At 43.3% G+C, this 24,436-nt stretch overlaps 1 protein-coding gene across 1 annotated transcript in view; it reads left to right on the top strand.

Moving 5' to 3' along the window:
• The first annotated feature begins 1,177 nt into the window (after positions 1–1,177).
• Positions 1,178–24,436, top strand: part of SCCPDH (saccharopine dehydrogenase (putative)) — a 42,872-nt gene continuing 19,613 nt past the window's right edge. Inside the window, 5 exon segments of the mRNA NM_001246632.1 lie at positions 1,178–1,461; positions 3,755–3,867; positions 12,852–12,932; positions 17,055–17,184; positions 20,945–20,994. Of these exon segments, the coding sequence (NP_001233561.1) occupies positions 1,272–1,461; positions 3,755–3,867; positions 12,852–12,932; positions 17,055–17,184; positions 20,945–20,994 (564 nt within the window). The 5' untranslated portion in view covers positions 1,178–1,271.

Genomic DNA, 24,436 nt, shown 5'->3' with positions numbered 1-24,436 from the left:
AATTGTACAAAAGCATTGTAGAATTTGGTGTATTTCTCTCTCTCCCTCTCTCCACACATGTATCACAGACATTTTTTTTTATTGTGAATCATTTGGGAATAAGTTCACGACATCATGACCAAATAAGAAAGCTGCAGGATTAACATTTACAAAATATTCAAAATATGCAAAACGGTACTATAATATTTATAAATACATACATGTATAACAAGCAGAAAGATAGGAATAGGAATAATAAACACTGAATTCAGGCAAGTGGCCGTCTTGGGGACGGAAAAGGAATGTGTTCAGGAATGAATACCTGGAAGCCTCGCTATCTGGAATATTTTTCTTAAGCTGTGTTGAGGGTACATATTTGTTATTGGCTGTACCTTTTTAGCAAGACATATATTTCAAAATTTTTAAAAGCATCCATTTATTCCTATTTTAATGAGAGTTTTTAAAAATCAGGAATGGGCTGGGTGCAGTGGTTCATGCGTGTAATCCCGACCCTTTGGGAGGCCGAGGTGGGTGGATCACCTGAGGTCAGGAGTTTGAGACCAGCCTGGCCAACAAGGTGAAACCCCATCTCTACTAAAAACACAAAAATTAGCAGGGCATGGGGGCGCTCCCCTGTAATCCCAGCTAGTCGGGAGGCTGAGGCAGAAGAATTGCTTGAACCCAGGAGGCGGAGGTTGCAGTAAATCGACATCGCGCCACTGCGCTGCAGCCTGGGCGACAGAGTGAGACTCCATCTCAAAAATAGAAAAGAGAAAAGAAAGGGGAAAAAAGGAAGAAAGAAAGGAAGAAAGCAAGCAAGCTCAAGGGTTCTCGGGGTGGGCCATCCCCGAGGCCATCCGCAGATCTTCTCGCACTCTTTGCTCCACCCCCACGTGCAACAAGGACAACCGGCTGCCGCCTCCGGCTTCCAGCAGGGCTAGAAGATGCGCTGTCCGGGGCGGCCAGAGCCCCGCAGAACAAACCGCAGCACGGAATTACGGGCCGCCGTCCGCGCCTGCCAGGCTTGGAAGCGGACTCGCCCCCAGGGCCACCGCCCTAGGAAACCTCCCGTCGGAAGCCTCCCAAGCAAGCCGCTGACCCGCGGCTCCCGCGCGAGGCGGCGTGGGCGTGGGCGCGGCCCTGGCGCGGCGGCGCGCGCGGGGTGAAGGGAGCCCGGCGCGCTGGCTGCGGCGACGGCGGCGGTTGCTGCGCCGGGTACTGGGGTCGCTGCCTGAGGCGCAGGCGCCGTGGACTCCACCCGCCCCGGGGCCTGGGCTCGCTGTGGACTCGTCATGGCGACCGAGCAGCGGCCTTTCCACCTGGTGGTGTTCGGCGCGTCTGGCTTCACCGGCCAGTTCGTGACCGAGGAGGTGGCCCGGGAGCAGGTGGACCCGGAGCGGAGCTCCCGCCTGCCCTGGGCCGTGGCGGGCCGCTCCCGGGAGAAGCTGCAGCGGGTGCTGGAGAAGGCGGCCCTGAAGCTGGGTACAGCGGCGGGGCGGGACGGGGCTGCGCGGGCGGCTGGGCCGGGGACCCCGCATCGCCCCAAACGAGCGTTTCTCCCGCAGGGGTGCGCCCTACGTGTCCCCGAGCCCTGCGTGAGGACAGGAAGAGGAGAGGGAGGGATGTTTCAAATCCTGCCATAGCTTTGTCCCACCTCCTTAACTATGTATGTGTGTGTGCGTGCGTGCGTGTGTAATATACACACACATTTTTTTTTTCTTTCCTTCTCCTCTTTCCCGCTTTTTGCATTTCTGCCTCAGTTTGGGGAGCTCCCCTGGCGAAATGGTCAAGAACTTGAGTTGTCCCTCTCTCTGCTTCATCCTGCCCCGCAGCGGGGGCACCTGTTGAATCTGCGGGTTTCTAGATGTTTGGTCGGAGAGGAGAGGAGGGCTTTGGTCTCTTGGAGATCGGAGTCTCCCTTTGCCTCGTGTTTTGAGGACGGGAGAGCAAGCTTACGAGTTGTACTGACAGTGTCTTTGTGGCTATTCTGTTTTAGTTTCTTGTTTTGTGTGTAAGAATACTCCAGCAGTCTTCCTCTTCAGAGAATAAAAAGTGTGTATTTCTGGTTTAGACGCTTACGTATTCTCTAAGCATTCAGGTAGCATGTATTTATTGATAATCTAAGCATTCAGGTAGCATGTATTTATTGATAATCTAAGCATTCAGGTAGCATATATTTATTGATTCTCTAAGCATTGAAGTAGCATATATTTATTGAGTGACGTTGTCCATGCTAAGACCTGTCCCGAGTCTGGGGTGCAGGATGGGACAGAGAGGAGACAGACACACGGATCCTGCTGCCTTCATGGCTGGGGAGACATCTGACTTACGACTCCGTAGCCTTTAAATTTGGCTATTAACTCCCCACCGTAGGTTTCCCTTATACAGACACCCATTAGAGTTCTGGAAATACTACATTCTTTCTGTTTAATCTACTTTCATACAATGCCCTGCTCGGAGTGCTTTTGTTTGTGGTTATGTACAGAAGACACCACGTAAGCTGGACTCTCCTACAGCTTTTGGTACTGACACTACCAACACGTAATTCTGACCAAAGAGCTTTTTGGTCGTTATTTTTCCAACAGAAGTAATTTTACTATGAAAATATATGCTTCCATTTCTTTTTCCGGCTCAGCAAGATCGTACCGGTACAGCCTAGTCACTTATCATATATAATGCCCAAATCAAGTTTCATTGTGGGGGATATACCTTCACCTATTGAAACCTGCATCACTTAGTTGAGCCAGTTAATTCCAATTATTTTCTTATGAGCCTGTGTGTGTTTATATAGTGTGTGCTTTTCACCTCAGAGTTCTAATTTTTTGTTTTTTGTTTGTTTGTTTGCCATTCTTCTGCCTCAGCCTCCTGAGTAGCTGGGACTAGAGGTGCCCGCCACCACGCCCTGCTAATTTTTTGTATTTTTAGTAGAGACGGGGTTTCACCGTGTTAGTGAGGATGGTCTCGATCTGCTGACCTCGTGATCCACCCTTCTCGGCTTTCCAAAGTGCTGGGATTACAGGCGTGAGCCACTGCACCCAGCCCTGATGGTTTTGATGTTAACAGTCAGTCCGAGACTCTCCATCACCTACAACTGGATCATAGTAATTGTTTAGTAGTTGATGAGAAACTTTATTTTTTTAAAGACAAGTTCTCATTCTGCCACCCAGGCTGGAGTGCAGTGGCGTGATCACAGCTCACTGCAGCCTTGACCTCTGTGTCTAAGTGATTCTACCGCCTCAGCCTCCTGAGTAGCTGGTACTACAGGCTATGCCACCATGTCAGATAATTTTTTTTTTTTTTTTTTAGTAGAGACAGGGTCTTGCTATGTTGCCCAAGCTGGTCTGGAACTCAGCTCAAGAGATCCTTGCACCTTGACCTTCCAAAGTGCTGAGCCACTGCCCTTGGCCAAGAAACTATTTTATGACATAAATTTCTTGTTGGAGAGGAAGTCTGGATAGTTATCTGCTCAGCATTTAAACTTGATTGTGAAATTGTCATGTTACACAGGGTTGTTATTTACACAACGCTTTGATTCGATTTTTTTTAAAAGGTCAGTTTTTTAGTAACTCTTAGTGTTAACTCAGTTTTCCTCATAATTTTTTCCTTTTGTATTACCTGATTAAAAACAGGTTTATCTTTTGTCTAAGCAGGAGAGCTAGCTTTCAGCATATCAGTGTATTTAGTAATTTGCTGTCACTGATTACTGTAAAAAGAAGATAAGGAAGATATAATCCTCTACCGGGATTTACTTTCCTTCATTTGTTTCTTATTTTAGGAAGACCAACACTGTCGTCTGAAGTTGGAATCATCATCTGTGATATTGCTAATCCAGCCTCGCTTGATGAAATGGCTAAACAGGCAACAGTTGTCCTCAATTGCGTAGGACCAGTAAGTAATCAACCCTTCTTTGTATCAGAACAAACAATCCATTCATTTCTAGCAAAATATTCCAGAGGAACATAAGGACAGAGGACAGAATTGTTGGTTGAAGGCCTTAACCCCATATGGGGAGTTTTTTCTTCTTGCGAGGAGCAGCTGGAGATGACCAAAGTCTCCTGAGAGAGTGAGTGACAGGCTCTCCATGACGTTATCCTTAGGGCATGTGTTCTGGCTTGTTGATTGGTTACATCTGTGATTGTCAGAATTTTCTTTCCTTTTTACTATATGCCCCTTCGGTAAAAAATGTTTGAGTGTGACTCCCTAGTATATTTTTTATTTATAAATTATATTCTTGTATTACTGGGTAAATATATTTTTTAAATGCACAAAAAGAAGACTAAAAAACGACTCATTTATTAAATAAATATTTATTGATACTTACCACATGTGAAATGCATTATTGTAGGCACCTGGGACACAATGGTGAACGAAACAGAAAATCCCTCCTGGACATTACATTCTTGGGGAAGACAGAAAAATAGGATTGTAATAGGAGGTAATGAAAAGTGCTTTGAAGAAAAGTGAAGCCAAGAAAGGAGAAAAGGTGCTGGCATATTGGTGTTTTTAGATGGATGGTCAGGGAAGGTTTCTGTGAGGAATTGACATTTGAGCCAAGATCTGAATGAAATGAGAGCAAATTGCATGAACCTTTTGAGGAGAGACTTTTCCAGGGACAGCAGGCACAAAGGTCCTGAGATGCCAGTGTGCTTGGCAAGACTGAAGAGTGTGACAGAGGCCAGTGTGGCTGGGCATGGCAGAGAGGTGGAGAGTGGATCAGAGAGAAACCCGGGAGCTGGGTCATGTGGGATCTTACGGGCCGTGGCCAGGATGTGGATTTTTTTTCCAGGTGTGACCAAGAGGCTTTGAATGGTTGAAAGGAAGGGCTTCAGCTGATTTAAATTTGAAGTTCTTTGGCTTCTGAGTGGAAAAGTAGATAACAAAGGATGAGCAATGGAATGGTCCAAGCACAAGCCCTGGGGTCGTAGTGGTAGAGGTGCTGAGAAGTAGTTAGGTCCAGAGTATATTTTCAAAGGAGAACGGCTTTTGCTGTTGTACTGTGAAAAAGTCATCAAGTCACAGGCCATCAGACTTTTGGCCTGTGTAACAAGGTGAATGTTGGTGACATTTAGTGATCTGAAGAAGCCATCACAGTTGGCAAGATGTTTAAAAATTAAATATCTAAAATATTAATAATTTTTAATTGAGAGCAAAAGGGTTTTTGAATTGCTATTAAATAAAAGTGTTGTTGATTTAGATTCATCTCATTCTTAACTAGCTTAGATTCCATCCATGAGGTCCACTGCTCCACTCTATAATGGACGCCCTCATCTATCTCCCTTGCCTTTTTCTCCTCAGTACTCTGGAAAAATCCCAGCCCTGGTTATTCTCTGCCTGCTCTTCACCTGAACATGAGTAACACAGTGTGGCTGGAGAAAAATGTATCCCCCTGCTAACTGGTCACACTTCAAATATGTGTTTACAAACCTTGTGTGGTGCTTAGCACCTCCGGCAGCTCTGTTCTATTTCCCTCAGGAATTCTCCTGCTCTCTGAAGCAGCTCACAACCTTGTTTTCCTTGAACTTTTAGTATCCCATCTCTCTTTCCTTGTTCTTATCTGATTTTATTTTTCTTTTTTTTTAACTATGAAAATAGAAGCTGGTTAATAACAGAATTTCTTTCTTCATCTTCCTACCACTAGATCTATCTACCTACCTACCTGTCTGCCAATCTGCATCATACCCTGTAGTCTGCCATATCTCTTGTTACAAGGAAAAACTGGTCCTCTTCCTATTGGGCACAGTTTTCAAAGACTTTATTATCGGGGGAACCAGCCCCCAATATTTCAACATAGGTTCTTTTCTGTTTTCCCTAAGTGTCAGCCGGTCTGAGAAATAAAGAGAAAGAGTACAAAGAGAAATTTTACAGCTGGGCCTCTGGGGGTGACATCACTTGTTGGCAGGTTCCATGGTGCCCCTTGAGCTGCAAAACCAGCAAGTTTTTATTAGGGATTTCAAAAGGGGAGGGAGTGTACAAATAGGGAGTGGGTCACAGAGATCACATGCTTCAAAAGGCAATACGGTATCACAAGGCAAATGGCAGAGCAAGATCACAAGGCCAGGGCAAAATTAGAATTACTGATGAGGTTCCATGTCCCGCTGGGCACGCATTGTCATTGATAAACATCTTAACAGGAAACAGGGTACGAGAGCAGACAACCAGTTTGACTAGAATTTGCCAGACTGGAATTTCCTAATCCTAGCAAGCCTGAGGGTGCTGCAGGAGACCAGGGTGTATTTCATCCCTTATCTTCAACTGCATAAGACAGGCACTCCCAGAGCGGCCATTTTAGAGACCTCCCCCTGGGAATGCATTCCTTTCCCAGGGTTATTCCTTGCTGGGAAAAGAATTCAGTGATATTTCTCCTATTCGCTTTCTGCAAGAAGAGAAATATGACTCTCTTCTGCCCAGTCGCGCAGGCAGTCAGACATTATGGTTATCTCCCTTGTTCCCTGAAAATCGCTGTTATCCTCTTCCTTTTTTAGGATGCCCAGATTTCATATTGTTCAAAGACACATGTTTTACAAACAATTTGTATGGATAACTCAATCATCACAGGGTCCTGAGGCAACATACATCCTCAGCTTACAAAGATGACAGGATTAAGAGATTAAAGACAGGCATAGGAAATTATAACAGTATTGATTGGGGAAGTGATAAATGTCCATGAAATCTTCACAATTTATGTTCAGAGATTGCAGTAAAGACAGGTGTAAGAAATTATAAAAGTATTAATTTGGGGAACTAATAAATGTCCATGAAATCTTCACAGTTTATGTTCTTCTGCCATGGCTTCAGCTGGTCCCTCTGTTCGGGGTCCCTGACTTCCTGTAACACTTTATGTTTACAGTTACACATTATCTTGTTATCAAATTTCTCCTCTTTACTGGATTATTTCGATCAGCATTTAAATATGTGATATCTCCCATATTTTAAAAAAAGCTGCTTGATTCCACATACCCTTCCAACTAGTCTACTTTTTGTGCCCCCTTTTTAGCAGCCTCCTTGGAAGAATTCTCACGACTCACTATCTCTGCTTCTTCACCTCCTACTCTATCTTAAACGCCTCCTATTGGGCTTTTGTTTTCCTCCCTCCTCCAATGAAACTACTCTGCTAAAGTCCCACCCTGTCAAATCCAGTCTTCATCTGAAAGCTTGCAGCATTCGATCCAGCTGACCACTTTCTCCTTTCTTTGCTCAGCTTCTACGTTGTCATCTTCTCGTAGTTTTCCTCCCGTCCACCAGCTTCACCCTGGAAGTCCTCGTCTCCTCCACTGCGTCTTTGTCCTCCCCACTCTAAATGCTTGAGGCCTCAGCATTTAAGCTTTAGAACCTCAGTAACCTCATTCAGGCATTAGGTTGCAGTAAAGTGAAAATGACTGAATGAATGAAGAGTGGTGCTGAGGCCCTCTCTGTGTGATGGAAACTTTCCCACAACCCCGTCAGGATACCTGCTGTGTCCTGTCTTCAACACATGACCACTTAACATGGCCCAGGGAATGTCTCATAGTCAGTCCATATAGTAACTGTTAACGGAACGTCATGTTTTTGTAAACATTAACATGGATAAAAGTTCTGCTATTTACTTCCACCCTCAGTGGATCATTCTGCGCTTCCCTTGGGGGAAGACTACTTGGGAGACCACTAGGTTAGAAGATGGAACTTTGAGGGCCAGGCGCGGTGGGTCATGCCTGGAATCCCAAACCTCTGGGAGGCCGAGGTGGGCAGATCACTTGAGGTCGGGAGTTTGAGACCAGCCTGGCCAACATGGTGAAACCCTGTCTCTACTAAAAATACAAAAAATTAGCTGGGCATGGTGGTACACACTTGTAATTGCAGCTACTCGGGAGGCTGATGCAAGAGAATCACTTGAACCCGGGAGGCGGAGGTTACAGTGAGCTGAGATTGCGCCATTGTATTCTAGCCTGGGCAACAAGAATGAAACTCCAGCTCAAAAAGAAAAAAGAAGAAGATGAGGCATGGAGAGCAGGATTGCAGTTCTGACCTTTGAGCCAATTGGCCTCACAGGGGAGAAGTGTCTCCCCGAGATGAAGGATTGCTACTCTGACTGTTCATCTGTCTCAGACAAGCACAGGGTACTAGTGGAGAAAAATCTCGCAAGTTCATAAAACAGGAATAAGTTAGTGAGAAGTCTCAACTCCAGATTACTCAAAGAAGTGGGCCAGATGTGACAAAATGCAGTAAAAGTAAGGAATGGGCAGACTGGCAAATAGGAAAATGCGTTTTCTTTCCAGAAGGAGCTACGATTATTTTAATAAGCTCATTAATACTTCACTGCAGCCTGCCAGTACTCGTAGATACACTGCCTAGCTGATGGGCTCACTAGCCAGACATGAGAAGTGAGCCTGTGGCTGTAAGGCAGAGCCTGGAGGAGCTGGGAGTTGGCCCAGCAGAATGGAGGCAGGGTGCTCCAGGTAGTGGAAGCAAGCACACTGGGTGTGAAGAAGCAGCATGCTTCGGGAATTACATGGAATTTAGAACTGCTGGAACATGAGAATTAAGGGGCTGTGGTATGATATGATACTAAGGACTTTCTGTGACATGCTAAGAAATTTGGACTTTGTACTATATACTGTAGGGATTTTTTTGTTTTTGTTATTTTTATTATACTTTAAGTTCTAGGGTACATGTGCACAACATGCAGGCTCGTTACATAGGTATACATGTGCCATGCTGGCCCGCTGCACCCATCAACCCGTCATTTACATTAGGTATTTCTCTCAGTGCTATCCCTACCCCTGCCCCCCACCCCACGACAGGCCCCAGTGTATGATGTTCCCCACCCTGTGTCCAAGTGTTCTCATTGTTCAGTTCCCACCTATGAGTGAGATCATGCGGTATTTGGTTTTCTGTCCTTGTGATAGTTTGCTCAGAATGATGGTTTCCAGCTTCATCCATGTCCCTGCAAAGGACATGAACTCATCCTTTTTTATGGCTGTATAGTATTCCATGGTGTATATGTGCCACGTTTTCTTAATCCAGTCTATCAGATTTGAAGAGTGGATATGTTATAGGAGTGAGGCAGGAGGAAAGGTGACATCAGATTTTTATTTTAGAATAACAATTTTTTGTGTATTTGGAGATGGGGCTAGCTGGCTGCAGTATAACCAGTTAGGGCCTATTTATAGTAAATTAGATGAGGGTTGACAGGGTCTGAACTAAGATATAATTGTGCAGGGGAGAGGAGACTGATTTGAGATATTTTTAGGAAACTGAATTGATAAAATTCGGTGACTTCCAGGATAGGTAGCATGAAAGACTGCTTCCAGATTTTTTTTTTTTTTTTTTTGAGGCGGTTCTTGCTCTGTCACCCAGGCGGAAATACAGTGGTGCGATCTAGGCTCACTGCAACCTCCACCTCCCGGGTTCAAGCAATTCTCCTGTCTCAGCCTCCTGAGTAGCTGGAACTACAGGCTCATGCCGCCACACCTAGCTAATTTTTATATTTTTAGTCGAGACAGGGTTTTACCAAATTGGTCAGGCTGGTCTTGAACTCCTGACCTCAGGTGATCCACCTGCCTTGGCCTCCCAAAGTGCTGGGATTACAGGCATGAGCCACCACACCCAGCCTGCTTCCAGGTTTTAACCTGAGAATTATGTGGGGAGTAATGCCATTAATAATTAAAAAAAAGAAGCCATCTGAGTACCATGTGCCTGGCCCCACACTAAGCTCTTTGTATTCTCTTATTTCATCCTCACAACTACCCAGGGAAGTGAGTGTTGTTATTCATCATTCTTTGATTGAAGAGGTTGATGCTTAGAGAGGTAAAGTGACTTGCCCAGGGTCACACAGCTAGTGGCTGCAGAGCCTGGATGTAAGTGTGGCCTGACTTAAAGCCCACACTCTAGACCACTCTGCTGTTCAGCCATTTGCTCAGTTTTGTCTCAGAGTCTTCCCTCTTTTGAGCACAACAGAAAGATGTTAGAAGTGGGACCCAGGCAGGCTGAACTAGAGGCTATACTTTGTTTTTTATTTTTATTTTTTTGAGATGGGGGTCTGACTTTGTTGCCCAGGCTGGAGTAGAGTGGCACGAACACAGCTCACTGCTGCCTCAACCTCCTGGGCTCAAGTGATCTTCCCGCCTCAGCCCTGAAAGTAGCTGGGACTATAGGCTGGTGCTATCACATCTGGCTAATTTTTGTATTTTTTGTAGAGACAGGGTTTTGCCCTGTTGCCCAGGCTGGTCTCTAGCTCTTGAGCTCAAGTGATTCACTCACCTTGGCCTCCCAAAGTGTTGGGATTACAGACGTGAGCCACTGTGCCTGGCCAGGTGTTTATATATATATGCCATATATATATAGTCCTTATATGTATGATATATATATATATATAATATGTATATGGCCTCTATATATAGTCCGTAGCATCATATTTTATACACACACACACACACACACACACATTTTTTTCTTAGAGAAACGGGGTCTCAAAGTGATCCTTCTGCCTCAGCCTCCCAAAGTGCTGAGATATAGGTTTGAGCCACCACACCTGGCCTAGAGGCTACACATTGAAGCATGTGCTAGGAAGTGGAGGAGGAGAAATAGGTTTAGAGAGAGAGATGATGAATTCGGTTTTAGACTTGTTGAAATTGAGGTGTCTGCTAGATACCTTGCATCAAGACAGAAAATACAAATAATATACTGTTTGTATATGATGTTTTATAAGTAAGTGAGAAAATCAGGGGGAAGAGAAAATAAAAGGAAAATGTAGGCAAAGTGAAATTAGTTTTATGTGTGACTCATGCTACATGTCCTGTGCTCTCACTGGTCCTGACCTTTCTAACAAAAAACAGAGGGAAATCCTATCAGTGAGCAACTCTAGACATAGAGGTTGGAGGTCACAGCACAGATTTTATTGAAGTTGGGAGAGTAGGTGAGATTTCCTGGGAGAATGTCTGGGGCAGTGATTCTCCATCTTTGAAGTACACAAGAATCACCTGTGAGGCTTACTTACAATGCAAGTTACTGGAGTCTACCTCAGAAAGCCTGATTCTGGGGGTCTGGAGTGGGAGTGAGTGACCAGCATGCAACCCAGGTGATTCTAAAGCAGGTGGGCTCATGGCCAACTTGAGAAATTTGGGGGTGAAATAACTAAGAGACAGGCCGAGAAAGCTCCAAATGAGTTTTAAAATGGATGTGTGCAAACCCTAAGGATCAACCAGGATAATCCACTGGGTGCAGAAAGCATATGGAGCTTCAACTTCTGTTTTAATCTCAACTTTAGTTCTATTTAAATATGTTTAAAATGTGTGTTTTATTCATTTGGTAGGCAATTTAAGTGATTTATAAGTAAATTCATATAGTTAGTAGGTGATGGATTCCAGGTGTGAACTTGGGTCTTACTGCCTTGAAATCCTTTGTTCCATGATACCATACTGCCTCAGAAGTAGAGTTCATTAATTTCATGTGGTTTGTTAATGGGAGGGTAGGAACTCGAATTTCACACACTTCTCCCAGTCCTGTAATTCCAGTGTTATCCGCCATTCTTAGTAAGAGGTGTGAGGTCTTGGAGTTAGGTAAGAGGGCAGCCCATCTGACCTATTTGTAAAGGTCGATTGTGTCTTTTAAGTGTCCCTTGTTCCTCGAAGGCTGGAAGAAAGAAACGATTTCCTTGTTCCATCTTTTGCTGCCAGGAATGAATAAAGCAGAGGAGTTTGTGCTTCTAATCTACTTCTTCACAAAGGAAAAGATTTGTCATGCTTCTTTGGAAATGGGACTGAATTCTGATGTATTAGCTTTTACATATGAAAATTTGTATTTCCTTGAGTTTGAATAACAGATAATATGGGAAATCTAATATCATACAGGCTCAGAATATCTGCTCTGTTCAGTATCAAACTTATCCTTTGCAAACTCTCTTCTTCCTGTTGGTTTGTTTTTAATTTTGACCGATAATACCACTGGTTCTTGGCCCCCGTGTCCAGCCCAGCTAGTCAGGAAATCCCGTCATTTCCACCTTTTTAGTATTGCATGTCTCATCTTTAGTATATCGTCTGTGCTATAAGTCTTATACCACTATGCTGTTTAAAATTCTCCTGGAAAGCCAAGTAAACTAGAAGGGATAAAGTTGAACCTTGTTAGCATGGCACATGTGGTCCTTCCTGATGTGGCCGTAGCCTGCCTTTTCAGACCCATCTCTTTCCACTTCCTACTCAAGTGAATTTGATTCCTGCTTCAAGCAACAGGAACAGCTCCTTTTTCTTAACCTCTGCATTTACTTTTTCCTGTATCTGGATTTTTCTTTTTCCTGGAAAATTTTTATTTGTTCTTTAGGGTTCAACTCAAGGGAATCACTTGTATGAAACTTTTCCTTTTGTCTTCAGGTAGAGGTAAGCATACATTGCTCTGTAATTCCATCATGCCTTTATTTATTCACACTGTGAGAGATGGTATTGTGCAGTTATCTTCTCAATTTATCTTTTTGTTTCTGAGACGGAGTCTCACTCTGTCGCCCAGGCTGGAGTGCAGTGGCACAATCTTGGCTCACTGTAATCTCCACCTCCCAGGTTCAAACCATTCTCCTGCCTCAGCCTCCCGAGTAGCTGGGATTACAGGTGCGTGCCACCACGCCCGGCTAATTTTTGTATTTTTAGTCGAGATGGGGTTTCACCATGTTGGCCAGGCTGGTCTTGAACTCCTGACCTCAAGTGATCTACCTGCCTCGGCCTCCCAAAGTTCTGGGATTACAGGTGTGAGCCACCGTGCCTGGCCACTTTCTGAATTTATCTTTAGGCTATTTTATTAACAGTTGATTTCTTGATAACTAGGACTGTTTACTTCCAGGATTAGATGGCATTTTGTTCATTTAAACTTGTCAAGCAAGAATAACCTCTTTGTTCTTTTTGTTTCCCTAGTATCGGTTTTATGGAGAACCTGTAATAAAAGCATGTATTGAAAATGGAGCCAGTTGTATCGACATCAGTGGAGAACCTCAGGTATAAAAAATAAAAAGGAAAAACGTAGAATTAACACATAAATTTCGGTTTAATGAAGTGGAAATATTTAGTGTAATTTTGCAGACATATTTAGAAGCCGACAACTCCTTTCTAGCATTCAGAGATGGTATTCGTATGGTATTCCATTGATAGCTCAAAGGAGAGCGCTGATGGTAAGGTCTTAGCTTCAGTTTTCTGAATTTTTTCCCTCCCTACAACATCATTTCTTGTAGGTCCGTGCTTATTATAGCTACTTCATGCTTTAAACTGAATCAATTAAAATAGCGGACTGTGCATAATTCTTAGAATCTCATTTCTGTCACGTTTTCATTTTGAATTCCCTTTTAAAAATCAGGTACCTTTAGGCCGGGCACGGTGGCTCACACCTGCAGTCCCAGCACTTTGGGAGGCCAAGGCGGGCAGATCATGAGGTCAGGAGATCGAGACCATCCTGGCCAACACGGTGAAACCCCATGTCTACTAAAAATACAAAAAATGAGCCGGGCATGGTGGCGGGCACCTGTCATCCCAGCTTCTTGGGAGGCTGAGGTGGGAGAATGGGGTGAACCTAGGAGGTGGAGCTTGCAGTGAGCCGAGATCACTCCACTGCACTCCAGCCTGGGCCACAGAGCAAGAGCGAGACTCTGTCTCAAAAAAAAAAAAAAAAAAAAAAAAGAAAATTCAGTTACCTTTATAACATTACAGAAAAATAAAGGTAAAATTCACTAGTGTAAAATCAACCTAAACATTTTAAATGTTCACATTTATTGAATGCTTACCATATGCCCAACATTGTGCTAAGTGTTTTATGTTACTTTTTACAAATATACCTATAGGGTAGTTATCTTCCTCCATTTTTTGTAGATGAGGAAATTAAAGCTTAGGAAGCTTAAGTAACTCACTCAGTAATGCACCTAGTAATGCACCTAGTAAGTAGAAGAACTAGGTCTTCAATTGAGGTTTGCCTGACCACAGGAAGTTATGTGTTAACAGGCATTAAGCTCTACTACAGCCTTTAAAATGGTAACCTCATGTGTCTCTGTAGTAACTGCTGATTATCATCATCAGCGTGCCAATATGATATTAATATGCATTTGCAGTTTATCAATTGGTAAAATACTGGAAAATACTGAGACAGTGTAAATTACCAAAATTGATTCAAAAAGGAGGAAACAAATTAAAAAAAAAAAAGGCCAGGCGAGGTGGCTCACGCCTGTTACCCCAGCACTTTGGGAGGCTAGGTGGGAGGATGACTTGAGCTGGCGAGTTAACAAATTAGCCAGGAGCTGGGAGCGCACCCCTGTGCTCCCCCTACTCAGGAGAATGAGACAGGAAGATCACTTGAGCCTGGGAGGTCAAGGCTGCAATGAGCTATGATCACGCCACTGCACTCCAGCCTGGGCAACGTAGTGAGACCCTGTCTCCAAAAAACAAAAACAAAAAACAATTCCCATGTTATTTTAAATAACCCAGAACATAGAAAATGGTGAAAAGCTTTTAAGTCATCTAGAAACTATCATAAAAGTAGTATCAAACCCCCCCTTTTTTTTTTGATACAGGGTCTCTCTCTCTCTCTCACCCAGGCTGGAGTGCAGTGCTACGATCTTGGCTCACTGTAACCTCTGCCACCTGGGTTCAAGCGATTCTCCTGCCTCAACCTCCTGAGTAGCTGGGGGTACAGGTGCACACCACCACACCTGACTAATTTTTGTATTTTTAGTAGTGACAGGGTTTCACCGTGTTGGCCAGGTTGGTCTTGAACTCCTGGCCTCAAGTGATCCACCTGCATCGGCCTCCCAGAATGCTGGGATTACAGGCATGAGCCACCACGCCCAGCCATAATATCAAAACCTAATAAGGAGTTGGGCACGTTGGCTCATACCTGTAATCTCAGCACTCTGGGAAGCCAAAGTGGGTGGATCACTTGAGGCCAGGAGTTTGAGGCCAGCCCGGCCAACATGGCGAAACCCCATCTCTACTAAAAATACAAAAATCAGCCAAGCATGGTGGTGCACGTCTGCAATCCCAGCTACTCAGAAGGCTGAGGCATGAGAATCACTTGAACCTGGGAGTTGGAGGTTGCAGTAAGCCAAGATGGCGCCACTGCACTCCAGCCTGGGCAACAGGGTGGGATCCTGTCTCAAAACAACAACAACAAACCTAATAAAGAACCAGAGGGCTGGGTGCGGTGGCTCACACCTGTAATCCCAGTGCTTTGGGAGGCCGAGGCAGGCGGATCACGAGGTCAAGAGATCAAGACCATCTTGGCCAACATGGTGAAACCCCATCTCTATTAAAAATACAAAAGTTAGCTGGGCGTGGTGGTGCACGCCTGTAGTCCCAGCTACTCGGGAGGCTGAGGCAAGAGAATCGCTTGAACCTGGGAGTCGGAGGTTGCAAAGAGCCAAGATCATGCCACTGCACTCCAGCCTGGCGACAGAGCGGGACTCCGTCTCAAAAAAAAAAAAAAAAACCCAGAGTATTTAAAGAACTTTTACAAGACAATAATAGAAATAAAGACAATTTATTTTAAAAATGGGCAGGGGATGTAATCCTAGCACTTTGGGAGGCCGAGGCACGTGGATCACCTGAGGTCAGGAGTTTGAGACCAGCCTGACCAACATGGAGAAACCCTGTCTCCACTAAAAATAGAAAATTAGCTGGCTGTGGTGGCAGGTGCCGTAATCCCAGCTACTCGGGAAGCTGAGGCAGCAGAATCGCTTGAACCCGGGAGGTGGAGGTTGCAGTGAGCCGAGTCTGCACCATCGCACTCCAGCCCGGGCAACAGTGCGAGACTCCATCTCAAAACAAAACAAAACCAAAAAGGCAGGGATGAGAAGAGACAAATCTTCTTTGTGGAAGAATTCCAGATAATTTATGTAGCTTCTCCACATTTATGTGCAAGCAGCTGTGTGTGTGACTGAGTGTGTTAATGTGTTTGTGTGTGACTATGTTAGTGTGACTTAATGTTTGTGTGTGCATGAGCAAGTGTGTGTCTGTGTGTGATTGTGTTCGTGTGTGTTTGTGTATGTGCATGAATGAGTGTGTGTGGTGTGTGTTTGTGTCTGGTATGTGCTTGAACAGGTGTGATTGTGTTTGTGTGTCACCTTCTGGGAGAGGGAGCATAAATTGACAGTGGAGAAACCTGGTGAGCACTGCCTCAGCCAGGTGTTCAAGTCAGCATTAACCCTGGTAAATCATGTTGACAGTGTGTAGCCCCGATGTGATATGATATGATAAGAATAACACTTTACCCCTGTGGTCTCTTTCCAAAACCCATAATAATAATGAGAAAAGCATGAGATAAATTCCAGTAGAGGGGCACTCTACAAAATGCCTGACCAGTACTCCTCAAAACCATCAAGGTCATCAGAGACAAGGAAAGTGTGAGAAATCGTCGCAGCCAAAAGAAGCCGAAGGAGACGTAACAACCGAATGTAATCCTGGATGGGATCCTGGAGCAGAAAAAAGGGGTTCAGTTAAAACTAAGGGAATCAGAATGAACTGTGAACTTTAGTGAATTAAATCATATATGTCAGTACTGGTTCATTAATTGTAACCACTGTTCATGTAAAAGATGTTAAAAATAGAGAAAACTGGGTTTCAGAGTACTTGGGAACTCTCTACTGTTCAATTTTTCTGTAAATCTTAAACTGTTTTTAAAAAGGAATTTCTAAAAACAGGCAGAAGAGCAGAGCAGACATTATTCCCCTGTGCCCTCTGCCACCATCTGCTTTCCTGCTCTCTGTCTGTACGTGTGCAGAGCTTTATGTCTGTGATGATGTTCATCTGGGTAATGCTGTTTGGGGTCATTTTTTTTTTGCTTTCTGGTTTTTATATTTTAATATTTTATAATAGGCATTACTTTTATATTTAAAAGTCATTCTAAAAAAATTAAGTGTCATACAGTCAGACGAGCACACCTTCCGTACCACCTGGTGTGCAGTAGGCGCTGTATTTGCCGAATAAGTGGAAAATATTTTGACAGTTAATGTTTTGCTGCAGAGCCACACTGCTTAGCATTTTCAAAGTTTGGTTGCTTTGTTTTTAAAGATAAATTATTTAATACTGGTCTACGTCTTTCTGCATAACTAATTAAAATTCTTATCCTGGATTTTTTAGTTTCTGGAACTAATGCAATTGAAGTATCATGAGAAAGCTGCAGACAAAGGGGTTTATATCATTGGAAGCAGCGGCTTTGACTCCATTCCAGCAGATCTAGGAGTAATATATACCAGAAATAAAATGAATGGTAATTATTGATCAATAAGCAATAATGGAATTTAACAGTACCGTGCAAAGGCTTCATGTTTCTAACTGTGGTGAACTAAAATCTAGTTGAAAAAAGAAACATAGCCATAAATGGGTAATACTAAAACACACGTTTTGTTTTTAATATAGCTGCACTTTTAATAAAATGCTATTGAGACTATTGTTGAGACATGGATAATACTGTATTTTACAGTGATATATTATTGTCTCAGTATAGTTTGGGCTGTAAAATTTCTGGAAAACAACTTTGGCAACCGTTATAAATTCAAACTTCTTTGTTTAGGAATCAGCACATTTGAAAGCATAATTTGTATATTATAGTTAAAAGGTTTTAAATTTTTAACCGTCAAAGCTAGAAAGTATTGAACACAGAATTGGAGACACTTATTTAAGAATGGAGAAAATAATCAATGTTACGATAAAACATTTGAAGTTACTGATGTTTTGCATATTTAAGAGTGTCTGGTTTAGAAAATTACCTGAGCAGGGTGTGGTGGCTTACACCCATAATCTTAGCTACTTGGGAGGTTGAGGCAGCAGGATCTCTCGAGGCCAAGAGTTCAGGACCAGCCTGGGCAACATAGTAAGACTCATCCCTAAGAAATAAAAAAAAATTAGCCAGGTGTGGTGGTGCACACCTGTAGTCAGTCCCAGCTCCTCAGGAGGCTGAGGTAGGAGGATCACTTGAACCCAGGAGTTTGAGGCTTTAGTAAGCTATGATTGCACCACTGCACTCTAGCCTGGGTTACAGAGTGAGACCTTGTCTCTTAGAAAAAAGCAAAAAAACAAAAACAAAAAACAAAACTGAAACAGGTAACTTCAGTACCATATAAAGTGTTCTAGACTTTAAAAATTGGAAAATATTCCAGCATATATTAAAAAGTTAGCATAACTATGAAACCAAAGTCCAACAAAGATAGCACACACACACACAAACTACAAATCTTGCTTATGAAATTAAAAGTAAAAAGAAAATACTATATAAAATTTTAATCCAGTGCCATTTTAAAAAGTTTTTTAAGAGACAGGATCTTGCTCTGCCGTAGCTCACTGTAACGAATGCCTGGGCTCAGGCAGTGCTCCCTCCACAACCTCCTAAGTAGCTAGGACTGCAGGCTTATGCCACCATACTCAACTAATTTTATAAAATTTTTGTAGAGATGGGTTCTCACTATGTTGCCCAATTTGGTCTTGAACTCCTGGCCTCAGGTGATCCTCCCACCTTGGCCTCGCAGAGTGCTGGGATTACAGACGTGAGCCACCATGCCCAGCTCATCCAGTGGCATTTTAGAAGAACAATATATTGAGACCAAGGTTTAGCATTAGGAAGTTATGTAATCATATCAGAGGTGAACAGCTATATGCCCATCTCAAAAAATGATTTGAAAATTGAGAATTCACATCATTTACTGATTTTACATTTTTAGGAATAGAATAGTTTCCTACATAATAAATGTCAGGGCTGGGCACGGTGGCTCACGCCTGTAATCCCAGCACTTTGGGAGGCCAAGGCAGGTGGATCACCTGAGGTCAGGAGTTTGAGACCAGCCTGGCCAACGTGGTGAAACCTTGTCTCTACTAAAAATACAAAAAAATTAGCTGGTCGTGGTGATGTGCACCTGTAATCCCAGCTACTCGGGAGGCTGAGGCAGGAGAATCGCTTGAACCCCGGAGGCGGAGGTTGCAGTGAGCTGAGATCGCGCTGTTGCACTCCAGCCTGGGCGATGGAAACTCCGTCTCGAATGAATGAATGAATGAATGAATGTCAGAAGGCAGTAGCTGTATCATACTTAATGAATGGTGAAACACTAGAACCATTCCAATTAAAAAGTGAAATGTGAATTGAACATCTACAAAATATTCAGTGTTCCAATCCTTAGACCTAATATGTCTCCATTTATTAAAATAATGCTTTAAAGTCTGTGAAGTTTAGAAGTTTTCTTCATGATAATCCTGTTTCTTGAGGTTGTTCTCTGCTTTTATTTTGAATAAGACTTTTTTTCCTTCATAAGGGAGAAATATTAGTTTAAGGTTTGTTTAAAATTTTTTTTCAGATACTGACACCTAGAAGTCAGCACTTTAGCAAGTACCCCAGCTGATTGTTGATGCAGGTGGTCCACTTTTATTGGATTACTGCTTTAGGTGTTCTGTGTTCTTCTGCGGATTGGGTTAGATCACAGAGCCGCACACCCAGGCCACATTCTTTTAGTAACCATCAGAATCGCTCTAGTGAGTTATACGTTAATGATCTGCTTTTTATTTTTGTCTGTGGTCAGACTAACGACATTTATCTGACTGTAGTTCTCTTCTGCTGCAACAGCTTTGTTGATGACATGGTTATTTATTTTGCTTGGTGTCAACTTTGTAAGGCCCCATGTTTTAATTTTCTCTTAGAATTAAAACCAGGAACATTGTCTCTTCAGGAATCAATATATTTCATTTATCAGATTTTGAGAATTAGCCAGCCCATTATATTTTTCTTTTGCCTCAATGTTCTTGAGAAACTCAATAATTAAATACTTAACCACTATGCCTTTATATTAGTCTTCATGGTTAATATACTTGATGTCCCCTTTTTCCTGGCTTGGTTTCCAATTTTTATTTTATACTTATTTTTATTTCATTTTAGTAGTCTTGTTTTGAGTGTTTTATATGCTATCACACAGGGTGTTTTGATAGTTTTTGTGTACATTCATTGTAAGCCACTGTTAATAAGCCTTGTGAAAGCTGTCATATTTTAAAGCAAAATAATTCCCATGGATCTAACTTCTTCCTTCTTTTGACAAGGTGTTTTTCTGTCGCCTAGGCTGGAGTGCAGTGGCGTGATCATGGCTCACTGCAGCCTTGAACTCCTGGGCTCAAGCAGTCCTCTTACCCCAGCTTCCCTAGTAGGGTGGTAGTAGTAGTCCCTAGGACTACAGATACATGCCACTGCAGCTGGCTAATTTTTTTAAAAAAATTGGGGGCCGGGCATGGTGGCTCACGCCTGAAATCCCAGCACTTTCAGAGGCCGAGGTGGGCAGATCACAAGGTCAGGAAATCTAGACCATCCTGGCCAATATGGTGAAACCCTATCTCTACTAAAAATACAAAAATTAGCCGGGCGTGGTGGTACGCGCCTGTAATCCCAGCTACTTGGGAGGCTGAGGCATGAGAATCGCTTGATCCCAGGAGGCGGAGGTTGCAGTGAGCCGAGATCGCGCCACTGCACTGCACTTCAGCCTGGGAGACAGACTGTCTCAAAAAAAAAAAAAAAAAGAAAATGACCCTCCTACCTTGACCTCCCAAAATGCTGGGATTATAGGCATGAGCCACCATGCCCAGCCTCATAGATCTATTTGGTAATTGTGTCCTAAAGAGCCTCCCAGAATTCGAGTGAGCTCAATTGTTGCTTTATTGGGGGAGATTCTTACTGTCATCAGTTTTTAAATACTAGAAAAGATTTTGTCACAGTGAAATGTGAATTGAATATCTTCAAAATATTCAGTGTTCCAATCCTTAGACCTAATAGAGATAGAGTTTATGCTAGACTACTCTTTCTGATGGTTTACCTGGCCATAGCTACTTCTTAAGTCTGTGTACAAAAACATAATAAAACTGTTATCTGTACAAATTTTCTGTGTCAGCTGTAGGCTTAGAAAAGCTAGTCCCTAAGTGAATACGCATTGTTTATTATTACTTACCCCAAATAATTTAGATGTTATTTTATTTTGCTTTTTACCATTCTCCTACTCTTTTAGGTACTTTGACTGCTGTGGAAAGTTTCCTGACTATACATTCAGGACCTGAGGTTGGTTTTTCGGTTTGTCTTGTGTTGTTTCAAGTTAATATTAAAAATATTTTGGAAATGATACATGTGTCTTTTAGGTATGTATAATTTTTAATGTGTGAAAGTCACCATGTTTAATTTTTAAAAAGATACATTGCCAAGATTACTTTGACTTGAAATATACTTTATTTTCTTTTTATTTTATTTTATTTTATTTATTTATTTATTTTTGAGATGGAGTTATGCTCTTGTCGCCCAGGCTGGAGTGCAATGGCATGATCTCGGCTCACTGCAACCTCTGCCTCCCGGGTTCAAGCGATTCTCCTGCCTCAGCCTCCCAAGTAGCTGGGATTACAGGCATGTACCACCACGCCCGGCTAATTTTTTTGTATTTTTAGTAGAGACAGGGTTTCTCCATGTTGGTCAGGCTGGTCTCGAACTCCTGACCTCAGGTGATCCGCCCACCTCAGCCTCCCAAAGTGCTGGGATTATAGGCGTGAGCCACTGCACCCGGCCCCTAAAATATAATTTCTTTTAAAAACAACTGCACAGTTCATTGTATTAGAATGAATTATCATGATCTCAAGACTAAAGCATTTATCACTGGTGCACAGTAAATGTTGTTGGCCAGGAAAATTTTCACCTTAGTGCAAGTCAGCATAGTTTTATCATGCGCCTAACTTAGGTACTGTTGTGACCAAACAGAGGTGTATGAGGTGAATCTAGTCTTACTGAATCTACAGTGCATTTGGGAACGTAAGACATTGACGTTGGGAACGTAAGACAGTTGCATTTCTGGGAAAGGACCATGTTTTATGACAATACTTTTATTGCTGATAGTGCCTAACCCAGTTCTAGGTCTGCACTGTGGCTTCAGAAGTATTTGTTCTAAATTATATTCATTCAACAAATATTGTATAGTGGTGCAAATGCATATAGTAACTGTGCAAGAGAAAATGACATGTAAATGAATAAGATGCAAACCCTACCTTTAAAGTGTAATAATTTAATTTGGCAGGAAAGAAAAAAAGTTTGTTATTAAAGAGATCAGATGAAATACTGTAGGATTCTAAGAATGGCGAATACATCTAACTAAGAGTCCAGAGATCAAGAACTTTCTGGAGAAGCTGGGATATAGCTGAATTTCAAGGGCTGGTGCTGTGGAGATGTGAAGGAAGAGGAAATAGTGTATCAAAGACAAAGATGGGGTGGGATGGAACGTGTTTAATAAGAGGAAGTACTTTCTTCATCTCGATTGTGGGTTCAGATTAACGTAAAGAGGTATGTAAAATATGCTAAAATTTGTGGTTACACAGACTCTTTAGTAGAGTATAAGTGTAGTAGGACAAGCCACAGACAAAACCCCTCAGACACCGAGTTAAAGAAGGAAGGGCTGGCCAGGCATGGTGGCTCACGCCTGTAATCCCAGCACTTTGGGAGGCCGAGGCGGGCAGATCACGAGGTCAGAAGATCGAGACCATCCTGGCTAACACGGTGAAACCCCGTCTCTACTAAAAATACAAAAAATTAGCTGGGCGTGGTGGCAGGCACCTGTAGTCCCAGCTACTCAGGAGGCTGAGGCAGGAGAGTGGCGTGAACCCGGGAGGCAGAGCTTGCACTGAGCCAAGATCGCACCACTGCACTCCAGCCTGGGCGACAGAGCGAGACTCCATCTCAAAAAAAAAAAAAAGAAGAAGGAAGGGCTTTATTTGGCTGGAGCTTCAGCAAGACTCACATCTCCAACAACTGAGCTCCCCGAGTGAGCAATTGCTGTCCCTTTTAAGGGCTTACAACTCTAAGGGGGTCCGCGTGAGAGGGTCATGATTGATTGAGCAAGCAGGGGGTACATAACTGGGGGCTGCATGCACCGTAATCAGAACGGAACAGAACAGGACAGGGATTTTCACAGTGCTTTTCCATACAATGTCTGGAATCTATAGATAACATAACCGATGAGGTCAGGGGTCAATCTGTAACCAGGCCCAGGACGCGGCACCGGGCTGTCCGCCTGTGGATTTCATTTCTGCCTTTTAGTTTTTACTTCTTTCTTTGGAGGCAGAAATTGGGCATAAGACAATATTAGGGGTGGTCTCCTCCCTTATAAGAATAAAAAGAAGTGGCTAGGCGCAGTGGCTCACGCCTGTAATCCCAGCACTTTGGGAGGCTGAGGCAGATGGATCACTTGAGGTCAGGAGTTTGAGACCAGCCTGGCCAATATGGTGAAACTCCGTCTCTACTAAAAATACAAAAATTAGCCAGGCATGGTGGCACATTCCTGTAATCCCAGCTACTCGGGTCATGGAGACAGGAGAATTGCTTGAACTTGGGAGGCAGAGGTTGCAGTGAGCCGAGATCGTGCCACTGCACCCCTGCCTGGGTAACAGAGCAAGAGACTGTGTCAAAAATAAAAATAAAAATAAGTGATAGTGGGCCTGAGTAATTTGGGAATGCTCCATAGAGGCCTTATTGAAATTGGCTTTGAAAAGTGAATAGCATTTGGAAGGTCAAAGGCAGCAACTAGAACAAAGGCTCAGAAACAAGAATGAGAAAAGCATGCTTGGGACCCTTGGTAGCATGTGTTAGAAACCCAGCTTAAACCAACAAAACAAAAAAGAGTCTATTGATTCATGTAACCAAATGCCTGAGAGTAAATCATATGGCTGGATCTAGATGTTCAAATGATACTGTCCAAACTCTTTTTTTCCCCTCTTGTTTCTCCCTTTTTGTCTCTTTCTTTTCTTCTGCTTTTCTTTATGTAGGCTCCGGACAGAGCAGGGAAGGTACTGGCATCCCCAAGTATACTTTGTAATAAAGGTTCATGATTTCTTGGGAAGAGCTACCCAGTTTATATGTCAAACAATAGAGAAGATTAGTCATTTTGCTCATTCTTAAGCCAGTTGATGTGACCTGGGGTAATAGAGTGTGAACCCAGAAAATCTGAGACAGGTTTCAGTTAATTAAGAAAGTTAGGCTGGGCATGGTGGCTCACGCCTATAATCCCAGCACTTTGAGGGGCCAAGGCAGGTGGGTCACCTGAGGTCAGGAGTTTGAGACCAGCCTGGCTGTTAGAAATAAATTTTCAGTGCCGCAAAAGAAATAGCGCTGAAACATAAATTTTCTCAGCAAGGCAACTTTACTTCTATAGAAGGGTGCATCTCGCGGATGGAGCAATGGTGAGAGCACACCTGAACAAGGGAGGGGAAGGTGTTCTTATCCCTGACACAGGTAGCCCCTACTGCTGTGTCATTCCCCTGTTGGCTAGGGTTGGACTGCACAGTCTAAGCTAATTCCGATTGGCTATTTTAAAGAGAGCAGGGGTACGAGGAAGGACAGTTACAGAACAAGTGGCTCAGGATGACTAAGAACAGAGCAGGTGACCAAGGGTGACTAAGATCAGAGCAGGTGATAGAGGCTAGGAGGGGGTTGTTTACTGAAACTAGGGTCAAGGAGACGTAAAGAACGA

The sequence above is a fragment of the Pan troglodytes genome, chromosome 1 (genome assembly GCF_028858775.2).
Source record: "Pan troglodytes isolate AG18354 chromosome 1, NHGRI_mPanTro3-v2.0_pri, whole genome shotgun sequence".
In the NCBI taxonomy this organism is placed as follows: Eukaryota; Metazoa; Chordata; class Mammalia; order Primates; family Hominidae; genus Pan; species Pan troglodytes.
This window is presented reverse-complemented; position numbering and strand designations above follow the sequence as displayed.